The sequence below is a fragment of the Nelumbo nucifera genome, chromosome 3 (genome assembly GCF_055504915.1).
Source record: "Nelumbo nucifera cultivar China Antique chromosome 3, China Antique-T2T, whole genome shotgun sequence".
Lineage (NCBI taxonomy): Eukaryota > Viridiplantae > Streptophyta > Magnoliopsida > Proteales > Nelumbonaceae > Nelumbo > Nelumbo nucifera.
The window spans coordinates 33,083,035-33,102,492 of NC_142651.1; the positions used below are offsets into that span (position 1 = coordinate 33,083,035).

Here is a 19,458-nt window from a genome sequence, read left to right on the forward strand (position 1 = left end):
AAATCCTTATTTTAATTTTTTTCTGTTTTTCTGTTTTTCAATTTTTTTTATTTATTAACTCCACATCACTTTTGAAGGCAAATTCATGGGTAGGCTTTTTTATGTTTTTCAGATATCAATTTTTTTTATGTTTTTAACGCCACATCACTTTTTTATGTTCTTGAAATTTTTGCTTTTTCATGATTTTGCTTGCTTCTAAAACTTTTTATCAGTTAATATCATTGTGGCAAGTGTAGCTGGGTGATGTAATGGACTAAACTTTCTTCCCAGATAAAAGTTATGCCTTTCTTTTTTACATTAAATGTTTTTTTAATGTATAACACTTTAAGTGCAGCTTCTTATCATCTAATGTATTTTAAGTTGTGAATTTTATCTACTTTTAAGGCCTCATTTGCTTTTCGGTAAGTTATTTATACAGGTAAATGCAGTTACTTGAAAAGTTTTTCTTATGAAACACTTACCGGAGTAAGTGCGTTTATCCATGTTCTTTTATTTCTCATGTAAATACTGCAATAACCATTTTAGACATAAAAATCCATTATTAAAAGGGATATTTTTGTCCCTTTCAAGTGTTAGCAACTTTTCCTTAGGTGGGAAAGTTATTTACTCACCTAGGAGATGGGTATCAATTACCACTTACCCAAAAAAATAAACTTTCCCTGATCCCCGCATAAATAAACATGAAATTCTTGGTTACCAATTTCCCCCCTTTTTAAAATCCGAAAAAAAAAAAAAAAAAAAAAACCCTAAAAGTATAACCTTTTTAATAGTATACTTTTCTTTTTGGAAAATAGGTAAAGTAAATTTATTCAACGTGCTTTGAGGCTAACTATGGCAATTTTATCATTATTAACCCCACCATTTTAAGGGTGGTGGTTGAGTTCTTCGTAATATATAAATGTTGCATAAAGGATGATTCGACATTACTGGGTTGGTCTATACTCTTATCAAGTTGCATCATTCAAACAAATGAATTGATCTAGTTGAATTCAACTCAATCAAAAAAAAAAAAAATTTGCAACCATTACCTGCATTGGTGCAGATTAAGTGTTTTTCTATGAATTTTGTATTATTTGATGCAGATTAAGTGCACTGTTTGCACTCTCAAAAATCAAACTACACACACCATGTTGATTTGAATGGCGATGCATTTGATTGTTCTAACAATCTTACATTTTCATGCTTTTTGAAAAACAATTGGCTTATAATAAAGCCACCAGCCATCCCTTGTGATAACTTTGGTCTTGAAGTTAATTAAGCTATGATAACATCAACACTCATAATAAAAGGTTGAAAAATTAAAACAGCTCTTTGCATAAATAGTGTGAATATTTTCTTACAACCAAACACTTGATTTTTACCTATATGGACCTCCCAAAACCGGTCTCACTGATGCTCTACAAACAATTTCTTTTTTTACATGTGGCAATAGACCACTTCAATATACATATAGAACAAGGTTTTCATAAATAATCCTTTCCACTGTGTAGTTGATAATGTTCTCCATGGTCAATTATAATAGATATTTATCGGGGTAAGTGATTCATAGGAAATACTTACCGGGATAAGTGCATTTAACCATGTCCTTTTTATTTCCCATGTAAATAAGGAATGACCATTTTAGCTATAAAAACCCATTATTAAAAAGGGGTATTATAAGGAACCTAGTAAACAAGACAATGGACATTCATATCCCTTATAAGTTCGAATCTGCCCCCCACACCACTATGTCCCACAACGTCCCACAGCACATCCCCGCCGTGTATTGAGAACATCCCCCAATGATAGTATCAAAAATGATGATGTCATCATCAGGAGATGTTCTCAATACATGGCGGAGTTGTGCTGTGGGATATTGTGAGGCACAGTGTTGTGGGGGTTGCATAACAAGCTCCCCACTAAGAAAAATGTCCTGGACAAATGATTGAATATCAGCCAAGATTGCCCTTCATGTGGTGAAATAAAAGATCGAACCCATATATTATTGAAATGCCAAATTGCGGTGCAAACTTGGAGCTAGGTTGCATGACCAGCCACTTCTCCAAATCATGGATGGAACAAACTGAAACTTTGTCTGTTGGTGGCTTAAAATCTTATTGCTTAAATGGGACAGTAACACACAATGGTGTTGGGAGCATCTGGCCAAACGGAAACTTGGAGCCATGATTAGGAATCTGCTACGACAACCTCACGTATGCCTTGGGACTTTCATTTTTTTAATCTCCCTTGATGCTGTTGGTCTAGATTTCCCTTGCTGGTTTCTAACTCATCCATTGTATATAAAAATGAAATCATTGACAAGCTCATAATAATCAATGAAACAAAAAGTCATTAATCTAATGATAATATTTTTTTTGTTAATAATTTTTTCTTTGGCTGCGTTTGGAAACGATGTAAATATGTAGAGTGTAAAATGGTTCATATAAATTGTAAAATTGGGTTAGTTTTGCACTGACAAATTTACTTTTTTACCAAACAGACTTTTAGTCATAATGGGTGCAAACATGAATTCCAATAAAGCATATATATATATATATATATATATATATATCAAAAGCCCACTTAAATGCAAATTTACATATTTTTATTGATATACTTTTACATATTATTTATCAATGCATTGGTCTGTCATTTATCAATGTATAAATGTAATGTTGCCAAATACAAACAAAAGTGAACCAGAGTGCAAATTTACCCTGAACCGGGATTACACTCCATTTGCATTGTTTCCAAACGCAGCCGTCATAAAATCCTTTGACTCAGTTTGGAATGAGTACAAATGCAAATATGTAGAGTGCAAAAACTTGTATTTTTTATTGTTCTGTATGTATTTGCACCATACATATTTGTATATATACTCTTTCTAAAATGAGCCTTCAGAATTAATATTTTACAAATTTATAAAATAGAAGTAGTCATTACTCTATATTTTGTTGTGGTACTACTCTTGTTATATTGTTATACCAGGAATATCAATTGCTGAAACAATTACAAATTGCCAACAACAAACACAAGAGGTGATAATTCTTGTTTTCTTGTTGTGCTTTAAATGCAAACAACCATCAAATTATCATCAAATCAACATAACTTTTTACTCCCTACTTTTTTATTGAGATCAAGTTTTACCGTGCTCAATTCAGGCTCATCACTTGTTCTTCAATAAATTAATGAAACCAACCTTATGGACCTTGCTTTTATGATAACTAAACAACAAATTTCCTTCCACATTGAAGTATGAATTTTCTTGGCAAAATTATCTTTTTAGATACTTTTGCCAACCTTGTTAGTGACCAAACATTAAAAGTGTATGCACATTAAGCCATTAATCCGATTTCAATAGAGCAACACTTAAAAGGTAAACACCCCACCATCCCGTATCTAAAACCACATAGATAGCATACCACCTTACGTTTTTCACCTATGACATGATTCCATAGTTTTGGTATTGCCTTATCAATTTTTAGTGACCAAATGCTTAAATGGTATTTTTGACATTTGGTCCAAATATCAACCAACTCCATGTCTGATGCACAAACCAATCAAGGTGTGACATTTGGTCATAATAATTGTAATCTAAATGTAAAATTGTATATTAATGTCATTATTAATGAAATTTCTCTCTGTTGTAAAAAAAAAAGTATTGAGATTTTTGACATAAATCTATTAGGCTTGAGTTGAATTAGGGTTGAAGTTTTTTCACCTTAGGTTACCCTTGTATCAACAAGAATCTGACCCAACCAAGATTGACTCGTAGTCCTACTCCTGAAGGCTGCAACTTGGGGAGCGTCAACCTAAACCTAACTCGGAAAACTAGGGCTGAGACCTTAACCAACTTTTTTTTTGAAGTGTAAAGCACAAAACCATTCAATCATCAAAGTAACCTATCATAGTTAGGCGATGCATAGTTTTGTATCATAAATGCATACGATGTTTATGTACATATAAAAGCTATACGGCATTCACTATTCATGTATATCGTATACCAAAAATTCTAAGTTTAAACACAAATTTTACCTAAAACATTGATAACTATATTCTTTCACATATAATAATGTTAATATTGAATTGACATGACGGTGAGCCCTTAAATATAGGATATAAATACATTTGGAAAAAATGAAGTAGAATAGAGTTCACATCTGCGCCCCACAAGGGGGTGACAAAATGTTCCCAATGCACGGCGAGGATGTGCTGTGGGATGTTGTGGGGTACAGATCGGTACTCAGAGAAATCACCTCAATCTGAATCCAACACGAGACAGCATGAACCCAATGCTGATCCTAATCCAACCCAAAGTTTTATGGTTGGGGGATCAACAACTCGGGTCAGGTTAAGGTTGGCCTTGGCTTGACTTAACCCAACCCACTTGCACCTTATTTCTAGTTCTAGATTGTTGTTTTATTTTAACCAATAAAATACGCTCGGATCTGCTACCCACTAATTGTTCCCACTTTCATACCCATGGGATTAGACCTATCATGGGCCAGACTTTGGGCTTGATTTTTGGTAAAATTTGAATGGACCCGACTCAAAATTTAAGCCTGACACAATATAAAAGCAGGCCTGAGAGTTCACATCTGCACCCCACAAATGTCCCACATTACATCCCTGCTGTGTATTGGGAACATCTCCTGATGATGTCATCAATGTGGCTCGTGAATAAGTCTACATGGGACAACTCCCACCATGTGACTTTTTCAAATTCAGACACATGGCATTTTTCTGAAAAGTTGATGTTAAAGCCCATGCCCACTACCACCATTCAGACAAGTGGCCTTCTCATTTTCTACAAAGCTAGACACGTGGCAATTTTTAAGAAATTATTGTTAAAACCTACAACCCACTACTCTCCACCATTCAAACACATGACCTTCTCATTATTATAGAAAACTAGACATGTGGCATTTTCTGGAAAATTGATGCTAAAGCCCACAATCCACTATCGCCATTTTTCAATTAAAAAAAATGTAGAAAATGTAAAAGTGATTATCCACAACCACTTTTGCCTACGTCTATCATTAATCCTCTATGTATTATAACAAAAGAAAATTATCTAGATTATAATAATTATTGAAAAATTATTTTTTTAAAATAAATATTTTTTGAAATTTTAATAATTATTTAAAATATTAAAAATATAAATTTAATAGGCCCGTACTCCATTCACTAGTAGTGCATTACAGCAGCGTACTCATGGAGAGATGTTCTAATACACGGCGGTGGTGTTATGTGTCAGTGGGTAGCAGATTTGGAATGCAATTAAGCATGCGCAATCTGATCTATCGGAAGTAAGTCGGTTTAGTTCGGTTAATGAACCGGAATGGTGAAATAGAAGAACCGGTTGTTTCATGTCTGCTGTCGTTTTTGAAATTTTTTTGCCCTAGCCAACACTCTTAAAACTAACCGCTATTTCTGTAACTTCTGTGAGCGACCGGCTAGAGGGAAAGCACAAAGGAGAGGCACGGCGAAATCAGGTCAAGCTCAGTCCTACTTCAAAAGCCTATCTTTCGAGCTTCACCTCTCCAATCGCCAGAGAAAATGAGGAAGAAGGTTGACGACCGTATCAGAACTCTGATCGAAAATGGCGTTAAGACCAGACATCGATCGATGTTCGTTATCGTCGGCGACAAATCTCGCGACCAGGTCATGTGGTTCTTCTTATGTTGGTTTAAGCTATTTCTTGTGAACTACATGCTTATATATCTGTTAAAGTTATGCTCTTTAGTTTTTGATTTCTAAAAGGCGGTTTGTGCTCACAGATAGTTAATCTCCACTACATGCTAAGTAAGGCCGTCGTTAGATCTCGTCCAACTGTTTTGTGGTGCTACAAGGATAAACTAGAGCTTAGCAGGTTCGAGGTTTAGCTGCTCTCTACTTTTCAAGTATCTTGCATCAATTTCCTGCTCAGGGGCTCTATACTATTACTAGAAATCACTGGATATATGCTCTGCATTAATATCGTCATATACTAATTAAAGATATAATGTGCTGGACATTAGCACAAAAGATGAATTGTCACATAAACTTTGTTTTTATGCTCTCATTCTCTAATATGTGCCAACTTTCTGTTATTTTTGTTGTTGTTATTATTATTTATTTTTGAAATTTTGATGGTGGTGCCTTTTCATACCAAGAGCAACGAACTTAGCAAATGAATGGGAGTCTTGCCTGTTCTGTTGCATGTCCTAGTTGCATCACATGGCATAGTGACCGTTTCTGGTGACTTATAGAAACTGGAATCCATGCATTCGGGGGCTTAATTCGGGTTTGCTTTGTATATTGGCTAGCTCTTGAGCTTTTTTCTGGTTGTTTAGTTGTTGCTCTGTGGTATTCTTCTAACAGGAAATTTTACACTCACATTAAGTTTCCAATAAGTTATCTCTTTAAATAACTACTTTGGATCTTCAACAGTCCTTTGCTCGAGGAGAATGCATAAGCAGGTCTAGGCACATCAAAATCCTATACACTTGCCACTCTTCTTCCTTCACATACATGTGCAACTTTTTTTTAATTTGAATGAAATAACTATTTGATTAAAAAGAGAGATATAATGTATACAAGAGGATGAATTGAAAAGAACTTTGCACTTGTACTATTTTTGTTATCTTGTTATGCTCCCTGCTGTTAGAGATTAATTCAGGGCTCCACTTCTATAACCTTATCAAGTAAAATCTCTTTTAATCATTGCAGCTGATAAAAAAAGCATTAGAATCCTCAGATAAAAAAAAATTAAGGTATTAGAGGTGTTACCATATGAAAACCCTACCTGTCTGAACTATCAGTTTTAAGGTTAGGAAGCTATGATCTCTAGGAACCCATTGCAGAACTGATGGGAAGGCAATCAGTATGCATCTGATTTATTCAGTGAGCCGACTTCCATGGACCTGGACCACCCTCCTTATTAACCCCTCTTATACCATTACTCTCGACTCTTTATACATGGTTAAAGTGAGATCTGAAATCTTCTCAATCCTTGAGCTGGTGAACAATGCAACCACTTGAACTTTAACTGTGTTGGCATCCCTGTGGGATCTATGCAGTATCAAAATGTGCAACTTTTCTGGTTAGTACCTGGATCACCAAGAATTTAGGTGTTGGTTACCTGTGTACCAATAGATACCATGGTAATTACAACAGCACAAGGAGATGTGGTTTTCTTATTTCTTCTTTTTTAATACAGTTTTACTCTCCTTCTCTCTCTTAGAATATCATTTAAAGACTTCATCTTCTAGCTAATATGCTTTTTGACATCCAGATACCCATACAAGGGTGTTGTAGTGTGTCAGATACTTCAATTTTGTAGTGTAGATTTTGTATCTGAAACATTGTCTTGCTATGTATTTGTTGTGTCTAGGGAACAAAGGTTTACTTCACCTGAAACGTGTCTCAACAATATCTGCTGGTATCTTTAGCAGCTAGACAATTACCACCTGTCCAACTAAAAACTGAAGCCATAAACAGATTTATTTATTATGTGGATGTTAGGATGAATTAAAAAAGTGTTTTGTTGATGTTGGGACTAATGAAAAAAGCATTTTGTGGAAGTTGGCTTACTTCCCACCTGCATGCAATTAAAGGCCCCACTTTTTATCTGATGGGAACCTAGGCGTTTCTGTTGCTGTTGAACTGTCCCTTTGACAGATAGGTATCTAGTATGTTAGCCAGTGATTTAAAAGGCGTGCCTGAGGTGCGCCTAGGACCTGGGCGAGGCGCATACCCCAAAATGTGCCTCGCCTATGCGCCTTAGCCCAGGCGTGTGCTTTTTTAAAATTTTGCTCTTTTTGCTTTTTTTTTTTTGAGCCTAACAGTTGGCCCGGGGGCTCCGCCCCGTACCCCTGTCCACGTCCCTCGAGGCAAGGCCGAACAAGTCTATGTTAGGATTGAAATTCTTATTTCTCACATAAAAAATAATGATATTATAACTTTCATTGCCTTTTAAGAAGATATTTTATTGCAATGAATGAATGAACAACATTAGCAAATAGGGGGTTCTACTCCGCTCTGATTCGCTCGCTTCGCTGAAAGTTATAAAATTATTATTTTTTATGCGAGAATTAAGAATTTCAGACCCTAACATAGACTTGTTAGGCTTGCCTTGGGGGGCGTGGTACAAAGGTGACTCATAGAATCAAGAATGCAATATGTTTTACATCACATTAGCTACTTGAAGCAATGCAATTAAGGGAAAAAAAAGAGATTGTGGGTTTTTACATGCTTGAAAATGCTTTATATGTTTGCTTTTATTTTAAACTTTTCATTTGAATACACTTTACATGGTATGTTTATGCATTTTAATTTTAGATAATAGGTTTTTAAAACATTTATTTTAAAATTTAAGTTTATATTTTTATTAACATTATGTTTAATATTTTTTGAATTTTTGCAAATTTTAAAATTTTTTGACATATTTTTGAATTTTCTGATTTTTTTTTTGATTTTTTTTGTGCCTTGCTTAAAAAGGCGTGCGCCTCGCCTTGCACCTCAGGTGCAACTTGGCCCTTGCGCTTTTTTTGCGCCTTGCACTTTTAAAACACTGATGTTAGCTGATATATTTTAAGGCCATTTAGTTCTAACTAAAAGTTGGTAGAGGGCAAGAGAGAGGGTGGAACTGTCTAAAATATTTCTCCTAACGAGAAAACCTCTGTTAGTCTATTTGTCCAACTTGCCGAAATATCTAAGGCTGTCAATGGACTCTGAAAGTCTGAAACCCAATTTGACATCAGATTATCCTGGTGGATGTTAGAACTTGCATCCGATTAACCATCAGATCAGATGTGGATTTAACCCCAGTTGATCTGATTAAAATTTGAGTCTTATTAAATATTATTATTATATATATGTAGTGTAATTATGTGTATATAGACATTATATACCATTATAAAAAAGTTTATAACTAAAAATTGAATGCTTTATATTTGTATCAATTTATTATATATGTATAAGTTCAAAAGTAAATATATTTTTTAAACTTTTTAAAATTTTTCCATTTTAGGCACACTAAGTCGGACTTGGATTAAATCCAAATCCAACATGAATCCAACATATTGGATTTCAGATTGGTTCCAGACTTAATGTTTTGGTAATTGGACCAGATTCAGATATGGCTGGATCTGATCAGAACAAATCCAGCACGGTTACAGTCCTACAAATATTCACTCTTTGAAAGATGACTATCCTTCCAACCAAGAGAAAATTCAATTCTGTAATACCAAGTCTATAACTGAACTGAACATATCTATGTTGGCTGGCTTCAATTGTTTAACTTTAAATAGCAAAAGGTTGTTGGTAAAGGAATCATTTTTGTGCATGCTTTATTTTATTTTGAAAGATGTAATAAATCTAAGAAACTTTTGAGCAACTGAATTGATTCTCAGTCAGCAAGATTTTGTGTGCCATGATAGGTTAGCACAGTGATTTAAAAGGCGCACCTGAGGCGCACAGGTGAGGCGCACTTTGGGGTATGCGCCTCGCCCAAGTCCTAGGTGCACCTCTTCGTGCGCCTGATGCGCCTTGCGCCTCAGCCCAGGCGTGCGCCTTTTTAAAATTTTGCGCTTTTTGCTTTTTTTTTGAGTCTAACGGCTGGGCTGGGGGCTCCGTGATCCCCGACCACGCCCCTCGAGGCAAGCTCGAGAAACCGCTATTTGCTTATGTTGTTCATTCATTCATTGCAATAAAATATCTTCTTAAAAGGCAATGAAAGTTGTAAAATCATTATTTTTTATGTGAGAAATAAGAATTTCAGACCCTAACATAGACTTGTTCGGGCTTGCCTCGAGGGGTGTGCTACAAAGGCGACTCATAGAATCAAGAATGCAATATGTTTTACATCACATTAACTACTTGAAGCAATGCAATTAAGGAAAAAAAGAGGTTGTGGGTTTTACATGCTTGAAAATGCTTTATATGTTTGCTTTTTATTTTTAAATTTTCATTTGAATATACTTTACATGTTATGTTTATGTATTTTAATTTTAGATAATAGGTTTTATAAATCATTTATTTTAAATTTTAAGTTTATATTTTTATTAACATTATGTTTAATGTTTTTTTAATTTTTTGCATTTTTCTGATTTTTTTGATTTTTTAGCTGTTTTTTTTTGTAATTTTGCGCCTTTCTTAAAAAGGCGCTTGCCATGCCATGCGCCTTGCGCTTTTAAAACACTGGGTTAGCAACCCAGATACAAATCTAACATTAAGGTCATTCACTTTCATCACTATCAGGAGTTAATTCATAATGAATGTTTTTCCTTCATGACACATGAGATCAATCTGACCTCACTTGTTAAAATTGCATTGTCTTGTATTTAACCTTCTTCCAGCATGAAGCCTTTGCCAGATCTGTCAAGAGTTAAAATGATTGACATTACACTTCTTTGCACATTTTGAGCAGAATATCTGTTATTTCTGTCCTTGTAGTTGTCTATTTGGATCTCTTCATTGTCAATCAACTTATTATGTTTATGCATTTATGATTGAAGTATTATTTTTTGCAGTCACAAGAAAAAGCGTGCAAAGCAGATTAAAAAGTTAATGCAGAGGGGACTTTTGGATCCTGAGAAGGTCGATCCATTTTCACTTTTTGTTGAAAGTGGAGGGCTAACTTATTGCTTGTACAAAGATTCAGAAAGAATTCTTGGGAATACCTTTGGCATGTGTATTCTGCAGGTAGTATTGGTTGTGTCGTGTCGATTTTAAGTTATAAAATATGGTTTATCATCTTTTGATGATTATGATGTTGATGGTGTAAATGTGTGATTTGTCTTAACATTTGTCCTTTCAATTCTATTTATTGTTTTCCTTTAGGATTTTGAAGCCTTGACACCAAATCTTCTTGCACGGATGATAGAAACAGTGGAGGGAGGTGGGCTAGTTGTATTGTTGGTTCGGTCTCTCTCCTCACTCACCAGTCTGTACACAATGGTTATGGTTAGTATCACATTACCTGTACAACTTTAACCACTTGCTGTTATTTCCTCAAATTCACAAAATCTGGAGGCATTTTTCATACAAATTAGTATAGTATTGCTTACTAGGCACAGATTCTATTTAATTTCAGAAAGGTTATGTGAACGAGCCATTATTCAGTACTAGTCCTGGCCATTTGGGGTCTTGGGAAGGGTGGACTGGATAAGGATCTAACCTTAGGCATTTGTTTAGGATGAAATGGCTGCTCTCAAGCTTGAAATGTGTTTTCACGCTTGTTGTCTTGAGATTTCAACATTGCACCAAGCAATGGTCCTTTGAGAAAGGTTACATCCATGAATAATACTTAGTTGTTTTGATAAAGTTTATAAATCATGTAGTGTGTCAATGATCTCTTGCTTTAACTGTCAACTCCTATCGATCCTATAGGGGTAAGCCAGGTTCAAAGCTGCACAATACAGGTCTACATGTTCCACAGTGTGGCCAGTTGGCCATCTTGATTCCTCTGTGTCCTTGATCATTAATTGAGTGTTTTTTTTGTCCAAAGTGGTGTCCTTAAGAACCAGATAATACACCATGTTCTATCTTTAGTTTAACAGCTACTCTGGGTAACTGTTGGTATGTTGTTTATGTCATGTCTGTTAAGTTTTGAGACTGCAGGTGATAACATTTATTTATTTATTTATTTTTTGATCAGCATTGCAGGTGATAATTATTACTTCTCACATAACTGAGTTTCTTATATCTCTTGCTTAATATCACTTCTGAGATAGCTGAGTTTCTTATATCTGGTTAGTTTTTTTAACAACTATTATTAATATAATATATTCTCACTACAGGATGTTCATGAGAGATTTCGGACAGAATCTCACTCTGAGGCAGCTGGGCGCTTTAATGAGCGTTTCTTATTATCCCTTGCCTCATGCAAAGCATGTGCGGTTATGGATGATGAACTAAACATTTTACCAATTTCATCACATATAAGGTCAATTACACCTGTTCCTGTTATAGAGGTAATCTTAATTTTGATGGTAGAAAGATAGAGATTTCTTAAATCTAAACCAGTTTATAACTTTTCTCAAATTTGATATACATATTTACAAGAATGTAATATGCAGGATAATTGGTAACTGGATTTTGGTGGCTAATTCTTATTATTTGTTTGAAGGACTCTGAGGGGCTTTCAGAAACACAGAGGGACTTGAAGAATCTAAAGGAGCAACTTAGTGATGATTTTCCTGTTGGGCCTTTGATAAGGAAGTGTTGTACATTGGATCAGGTATTGCAATGTTAGTTGTCTGGCATATATGAATTTATTAGATTTTCTGTTGCATGAGCTAGAAACTGGGATGGTTTTCAAGTTAAATCTGATAGATGAACTGATGAATTGTTATGTGTGAATAGGGAAAAGCTGTGATAACATTCCTTGATTCAATTCTGGACAAGGCACTTCGAAGCACGGTTGCTTTGCTTGCTGCACGTGGTCGCGGGAAATCAGCTGCTCTTGGTTTGGCAATTGCTGGAGCTATTGCAGCAGGGTCATATGCTTTAATGTTACAATGATTTACTGGTTTTTACTTTTTTTCTTTTTTTTTTTTTGGCTCTCTATTGAAACAATTCTATGCATTCTCTTTTTTCAGGTATTCAAATATTTTTGTAACTGCACCTAGCCCTGAGAACTTGAAAACTTTGTTTGATTTTGTCTGCAAGGGATTTGATGCTCTTGAATATAAGGTATTTGTTCCATATGGTTCTATCTTTTGAAAGCAGTACAAAGTTATTATGGTTTTTCTTGCTTCCAAAACTTTTAAGAGCTAGATCTTTCCTGGAAACGGATTAAAGATGTGGAAAAAGGGAAGAGGAGGAAGAAGATGGGGGGCGGAAGCTTGGTATAACCCAGCTAGTATAGGTGGAGGAGTTAGAAGAAACCTTTCCTTCAAAAAAGCGACTGCAGCTAGCATTTGGCTGAGCTTTGGGGAAACTTCCTTAAAAAGTTTGGGAGCTAGACCTTTCCTGGAAACGGCGATTGGAGGTGTACAAGCGAGAAAGCTCTTCTTGCAAAGGTGCCTGGTGGGATGTTTGGACTGGAAAATCATAGTAGAAAAGTGTTGGAAATGTGGGCGATAGGAAGTTGGAGAGGGGTGAGAGTTAAGAAATTGATCGATGACTGTTACCTATTAATCTTCCCTTCCAAGGACGTGGTAGAGTGGGTCCTCTCGAACGGGCCTGGTGTACCGGTTGGAACAGATTGGCCCTGGATTGGTGGACAGAAGTGACAAAAGTATGTTACAAGAAAAACTGAATAGTTCGAACAACCCGTTAGAGACCTGGCTAAGAGTCTTTGAGCTCCCACACCCTTTGTGGTGTCTGAGTGTGATTGAAGGGATTGACAATTTGTGTGGGGGTTTTCTGGGGGCAGATGATTTCCATGGAAGAGTTGAAGACATGTGAATGGGTGAGAATAAAAGTTAAGGTGGGAGGGGTGATTCCGGAGAGGCTAGAAATAGTCACAGGTGACTTCTTGTTGGGTGTGGCTTTGGCAGGAGAAAAGACCGAAGGTGAGCCTGAAAGAAAAAAGGGAGAGTGAGGAAAGGGATAGGTCTTTAGGGGGTGAATCGGTGATGGGAGAGAGAGTGGTTTTAATCCAAGACGAGATGGACAACTTTGGGGGAAAAACGACGCTGGAGATGGGTGAGGAAAGTGCTTTGATGGGGGAGGCTGGAGCTGGAAGATGACCTGTGCCTAGGATGGATCCCCTGCAACCTTCTCGGTTGTTGTGCGGGGAGGGGGGGGGAGATGAAGAACAATCTGGAGAACCGTCTGATCTTGGAGTGTGACAGGGCGGGTTCCCTGGAGTTGTCCCCTCTTTCAAATTGCAAAATGGGGAACAAGATCCATCTAAAAAATTGTTCAAGGAAACTTTATTAGAATGCCTTAAGGACCTTCAGTTGCTGCCAGTTGGAGTTATAAGTGGGGGGAAATAAGAGAGTTTAAATAATGCAGGGGTGAGACTAAAAGAAGTTGGAGATTTTGGGGGAAAGGGTAGCTTTAGAAAAGAAAGGGTCGAACACCACTACTCGGGCCTTGAGAACTGGGTCCATCCGGTTTGGAACGAATTGTAGAGCGACTAGAATCCGGTTTGTTCTAGCCAGAGTGAAGATTGACCAGGTCTGACAAAAGGCCCAAACTGGCTCTTGGCTCCTTCCAAACTAGTCACTGAGGGCAAGAGAACCCTTAGTTAGACCTCGATTGAAAGAGTTGGCCAGAACAAGTCACGACTGAAACCTGTCCAGACTCTGCCAAGTTTGTAGCAGTCGAAACTTTCCTCCCCGACGTCGATAGGCTTTGGTAAGGCAAACTTGTCAGCTGCTGTGCCTACCCCTCATGAGATGAGAGAAAACGGGATCTTACCCCTCTCTCTGCTCCAAAACGCTGAGGTGGAGGCTAATCCCTTGGCTGTGTTGGAAGATGAGACCCTTATGATCCAAAGGCTGGATGAAATTGTGGCTCTAGTAGATTCTCAGATGTGTGAGCAAGGAAGGGAAGAAAGAAGAAATTGTGTTCAAGATGCTCACTTGAAAGCAAAGGACAAAGAGGAAGGGGAGGGAAGAAGAGAAGACAAAGGTAAGAAGGTGACGAAAACCTCGGGCTGGGTTATGTCAAAATTGCTAGGATTGGGAAAATTCTTGGGAGTTTCTATAGAGGGTTTGGAGGAGGAAACGGTGAGATACCTGGAAAGCATCGAAAAAAGATGTCTGAAGGAGAGAGGAAAATTACTTGCAAAAAGGGGGAATTTGGGGATGAGGAAAACAGAGAAATGATGAGGCTATCTTGGGGTCTGAATGACAATGTGGGAAAAGGGGAGGGGGAGGTTGGAAGAAGAAGATCTAAGGGGTTTGGGGAACTTTCTGTTCAATGGATCTGAAAATTATTTCTTGGAATGTGAGGGGGTTGGGGTCAAGGAGGAGGATGGTGGTGTGCGACTTCCTGAATAGGTGGAAGTCAGATGTGATCTTCTTTTAAGAAACAAAGTTGGAAATTGTGGAGGCAGGGGTGGTTAGAAGCATTAGGGGGCAAGGTCAAGTAAGATGGGTGAGTAAGCCGGCCAGAGGTCCTGCTGGTGGTTTACTAATCTTATGGGACAGGCAAAAATGTAAGTTAATTTCCTCTCAGGTAGGGGAATTTTAAATTTCTGTAATTTTGGAGTTTGAAGGAGGCAGCCAAAGCCAATTTATCAACGTGTATGGTCCAACAGTTAGCTCGGATAAGGAGAGCTTGTGGGAGGATTTAGCAAATGCTAGAAGGGGGCTCAACATTCCCTGGGTCTTGGGAGGTGACTTTAATGTTGTCAGGCTCATGGGGGACAGAAAGGGAGAAACCTGGAGAACTAGGGATATGAGAAGGTTTGTGGACTTTATTAACTAGTTTGACTTAATTGACCTACCTCTCTTAGGGGGGCAATACACCTGGACAAACAATCAAGAGAACCCAACTCTGGTTGAACTTGACAGACTTTTAATCTCGCCGGATTGGGAGGATACATTTCAGCAAGCGCTTCCGGGGGGGGGTTGTAACAATGTGGAAGAAGGATGTGGTGGAAGGTCTGGAGGAGTTGATTGGAAAGTACTCGGTGTCTCCAAAGTTTAAGCAGTAAGAGGATGACTATACATGGGTGCTCACAAATGTTTACGGACCGAATGACTATAGAGAGAGAGAGGAGTTGTGGGAGGAACTGGCGGATGTTAGTGGGTTGTGGGTGGGCCGTGGTGCATGGGTGGGGATTTCATTGTGATCAAATTCTCGGAGGAGTCCAATAAGGTTAACCAGAGGGTGACAAAAAGCATGAGGAAGTTTAATAGTTTTGTGGATGCCTTTGAGCTTAAAGAGATTCCCCTAGCCCATAAGACGTTTACATGGTCAAACCTCCAATCTAGACCCATTTGCTCTAAACTGGATAGATTTCTGTTATCTTTGGATTGGGAAGAACATTGGGGAACCTTGGCTTCTAGAGCTCTCCCAAGGGTGACCTCAGATCACTGGCCCATAGTATTATGTAAGGAGGAAAGAAGGTGTGGAGGTCCTACCCCCTTTAGATTTGAAAATATGTGGTTATGTCATCCAGGGTTTACTAACAAAGTGAGGGAATGGTGGCATGAATGTAACCCACTGGTGGATTGGGAGGGGATGAGATTTCATAAGAAACTACAATTCTTGAAAGCAAGAATCAAGGAGTGGAACTTGATGGAGTTTGGGAGGATAGAAGAAAGAAAGGGAGATTTGATGGATAAGATTGAAAGCCTTGACTCTAAAGAAGAAAGTGGAGAATTTGGAGAGGAAGACAATGATCTCAGGAGAGATTTGAGAAGACAGCTAGAGGATTGTCTGCACAAGGAGGAAATTAGTTGGAGGCAAAAATCTCGATGTAAGTGGTTGCAAGAGGGAGACAGAAACACTAGGTATTTCCATTCTCTAGCAGATGGTAGGAGAAGGAAGAACTTTATCTCCAAATTGGTAGTAGATGGAGTTGAGTTAGTACAACAAGAGGAGATTGCCAGGGCCTGTGTGGAGCACTTCAATTCTATTCTAAGAAGGCCTGTAAGTAGAAGGGTGTGGGTAGAAGGTCTGGATTGGCCAGATGTAGGGGTGGAGAACAAGAGAAGGTTGGAAAGAAGCTTTACTCTAGAAGAGATCAAGGAGGCTGTGTTTTCTATGGATAGAACAAAAGCTCCAGGGCCGGATGGGTTCACAATGGCTTTTTATCAGGATTGTTGGGATATCGTGAAAGATGATCTCTTGCGGGTGTTTGAGGAGTTTTTCAGGAGAGGAATTGTCAATCCGGGTGTGAACTCTACATTTATAGCTTTAATTCCAAAAAAGAAAGATGCATCCCACCCGAAGGATTTTAGGCCAATTAGCCTGGTTAATAGCTTGTATAAGATCATTGTAAAAGTGTTGTCTATGAGGTTGAAGAAGGTATTGCCCGATATCATTGCACACTATCAAGGAGCATTTGTGAGTGGGAGACAAATTACTGATCTGATTTTAATTGCTAATGAGAGTGTGGAGAACTTTAAGAGGGATAGGAAGAAGGGAGTGGTTTGTAAGTTGAACTTGGAAAAGGCTTATGACTTGGTGGACTGGGATTTCTTGAGGAGAGTTTTGACTAAATTTGGATTTGGGGCTAGATGGTGCAAGTGGATCATGGGTTGTGTCAGGAGTTGTCATTATTCAGTACTAGTGAATGGGACAGTGGTAGATTTCTTTCCAGCCAGTAGGGGTATAAGACAAGGAGACCCCCTGTCTCCTTTCTTGTTCATTCTAATTGCGGAGGTTCTGGGGAAACTGATCCACCGAGCAGATGATAGGGGGCTCATTAGAGGCTGGAGAGTTGGGAGGGTGGAAACCCCCCTCACTCACCTACAGTTTGTTGATGACACGATTCTATTTTGTGAAGGCGGTAATGTGAGCTTGATCAGGAACTTGAAGTTGGTGATACAACTGTTTGAGCAAATGTCTAACTTGAAGGTTAACCTCGGGAAAAGTTGTATAGTGGGGGTGAACTTGGAGGAGGGAGAGCTCAGGGAGAGTGCTGAACTGTTGGGCTGTGAAGTTGTGGGGTGGCCGTTGAACTACTTAGGGTTGCCATTAGGTGATAATCCCATGCGAGAAAGCTTTTGGAACCCAGTGGTGGAAAGGTTTGAAAAAAGACTGGTATCCTGGAAAAAGAATTACCTCTCTCTCGGTGGAAGAATTACACTAATTAAGGCCACACTTGCTAACTTACCCATCTTTTTCCTATCGGTGTTTAAAATCTCAGTGAAGGTCGCTAACAGATTAGAGAAGTTTATGAGAGATTTCCTGTGGGAGCCAGGAGAGGAGATGAGGGATCACAGAGTTAGCTGGAAGATAGTGTGTAGGAGTAAGTCTTGTGGTGGTGTGGGGCTTGGGAGTATCAGGAGAAGGAATATGACTCTGTTGGGGAAGTGGTTGTGGAGGTTCCCTATGGAGAAGGAGAAGCTATAGGCTAAAATAGTGGCAAGTATACATGGGCCGGAGGACAATGGATGGGACACTGGAATCAGAGGTAGGACCACAAGCAACTCTCCTTGGAAATCCATTCATGACCTGCTACCAGTTTTCTCCCCTAATATCAGGTATGACTTGAATTCCGGTAATTCCATAAAATTTTGGGAACAAACCTGGGTGGGGAGCGCCCCTTTAAAGGATCAATTTCTTTCTTTGTATGCTCTATCTGATTTGAAAAATGAGCCAATCTCGTCTTTCATCACCCCGTCCTCTTCCACTTCTGGGATTGGGTGGAACTTGGGTTTAAGAAGGGATTTGAAGGACTCAGACCTTGACAATATTTCAAGCTTTATTGCACTTCTTGATAATGTTGTCTTAGACCCCACTAGGGAGGACTCTAGAATTTGGACACCTACCCCCAATGGCATCTTCTCTTGTGCCTCGTTCTTCAAAGTCTTAAGTCAGTCCACCAGTCCTACCTTCCCCCCTTTCCTCTGTTGGTGAGGTTTGGTGCAGAGCAATACCTCCTAGGGTTGGTAGTTTTTGTTGGGAGGCCTATCTGGAAAGAATTAACACTGGTGATCTACTCCAAAAGAAGAGACCTAATACTTGTTTGTCACCTCAGTTGTGTGTTCTATGTAAAGTGGATGGGGAGACTGGTTTTCACCTACTGGTGTCTTGCCACTTTGCGAGGTCAATTTGGGATTGGGCTTCCTCCTTATTTGGACGCCGTTGGAATCCCCCATCAGACTTGCAGGGCCTTTTCTCCCCTAACTTTTTCAGGTGGCGGATAAAAAGGTGAAGGATAATGTGGAGAGGACTAAGGGCTGCAGTATGTTGGACATTGTGGGAGGAAAGAAACTCCAGGATATTCTCTGAAACCCAAAGAGGAGCAGCAGATCTGAGGGCTATCATACATATTAGGGCGGTACAGTGGCTGATATATTTGGAACTATTCACAGATTATACTGTGGATGACATGTTGAGGAAGTGGGGTGAAATTGCAAATTGCACATAGACCAAGTCAGTAGTGAAAGTGGTTTGGACTCCCCCACCTAGAGGATTATTGAAATTAAACGTTGATGGATGCAGTAGCCGGGGCAATCGGGGATTGGAGGTGTTTTTAGGGACGAAAATGGGGTCATCTCTACCATGTTCTCAGGCCCAATTGGAGTGGGTGACTCCCTTAGAGCTGAGATCCTTGCAATTATGGAAGGAGTCCGAAAAGCTAAGGAGTTGAACATCAAGAAACTCATAATTGAAGGGGATTCAGAGGTGGTGATAGGATGGCTGTCTAAAGATCAAAATGGTTTATGGAAGTATAACAATGAGAGGAGGAAATTCATGTGGCTGGTGCGGGAGATGGAAGTTAAGACATGTTGGGTTAAAAGATCGGCTAATTCCCTAGCTGACGGTTTAGCTAAACAAGGGGCAGAAAGGGATTCACTGTTTTGGTCTAAGCTGTAACTTTAGTGTATTCTTTTCTCTTTTTTCTTTCTTTTATGAGGC

At 38.5% G+C, this 19,458-nt stretch overlaps 1 protein-coding gene across 1 annotated transcript in view; it reads left to right on the plus strand.

Annotated features, from left to right (window-relative positions):
* The first annotated feature begins 5,377 nt into the window (after window positions 1-5,377).
* Window positions 5,378-19,458, plus strand: part of LOC104592025 (RNA cytidine acetyltransferase 2-like) — a 40,245-nt gene continuing 26,164 nt past the window's right edge. The window contains exons 1-8 of the mRNA XM_010251165.3: window positions 5,378-5,643; window positions 5,760-5,851; window positions 10,494-10,665; window positions 10,804-10,926; window positions 11,763-11,936; window positions 12,092-12,202; window positions 12,328-12,461; window positions 12,564-12,657. Of these exons, the coding sequence (XP_010249467.1) occupies window positions 5,539-5,643; window positions 5,760-5,851; window positions 10,494-10,665; window positions 10,804-10,926; window positions 11,763-11,936; window positions 12,092-12,202; window positions 12,328-12,461; window positions 12,564-12,657 (1,005 nt within the window). The 5' untranslated portion in view covers window positions 5,378-5,538. The remainder of the gene's footprint in view (window positions 5,644-5,759; window positions 5,852-10,493; window positions 10,666-10,803; window positions 10,927-11,762; window positions 11,937-12,091; window positions 12,203-12,327; window positions 12,462-12,563; window positions 12,658-19,458) is intronic.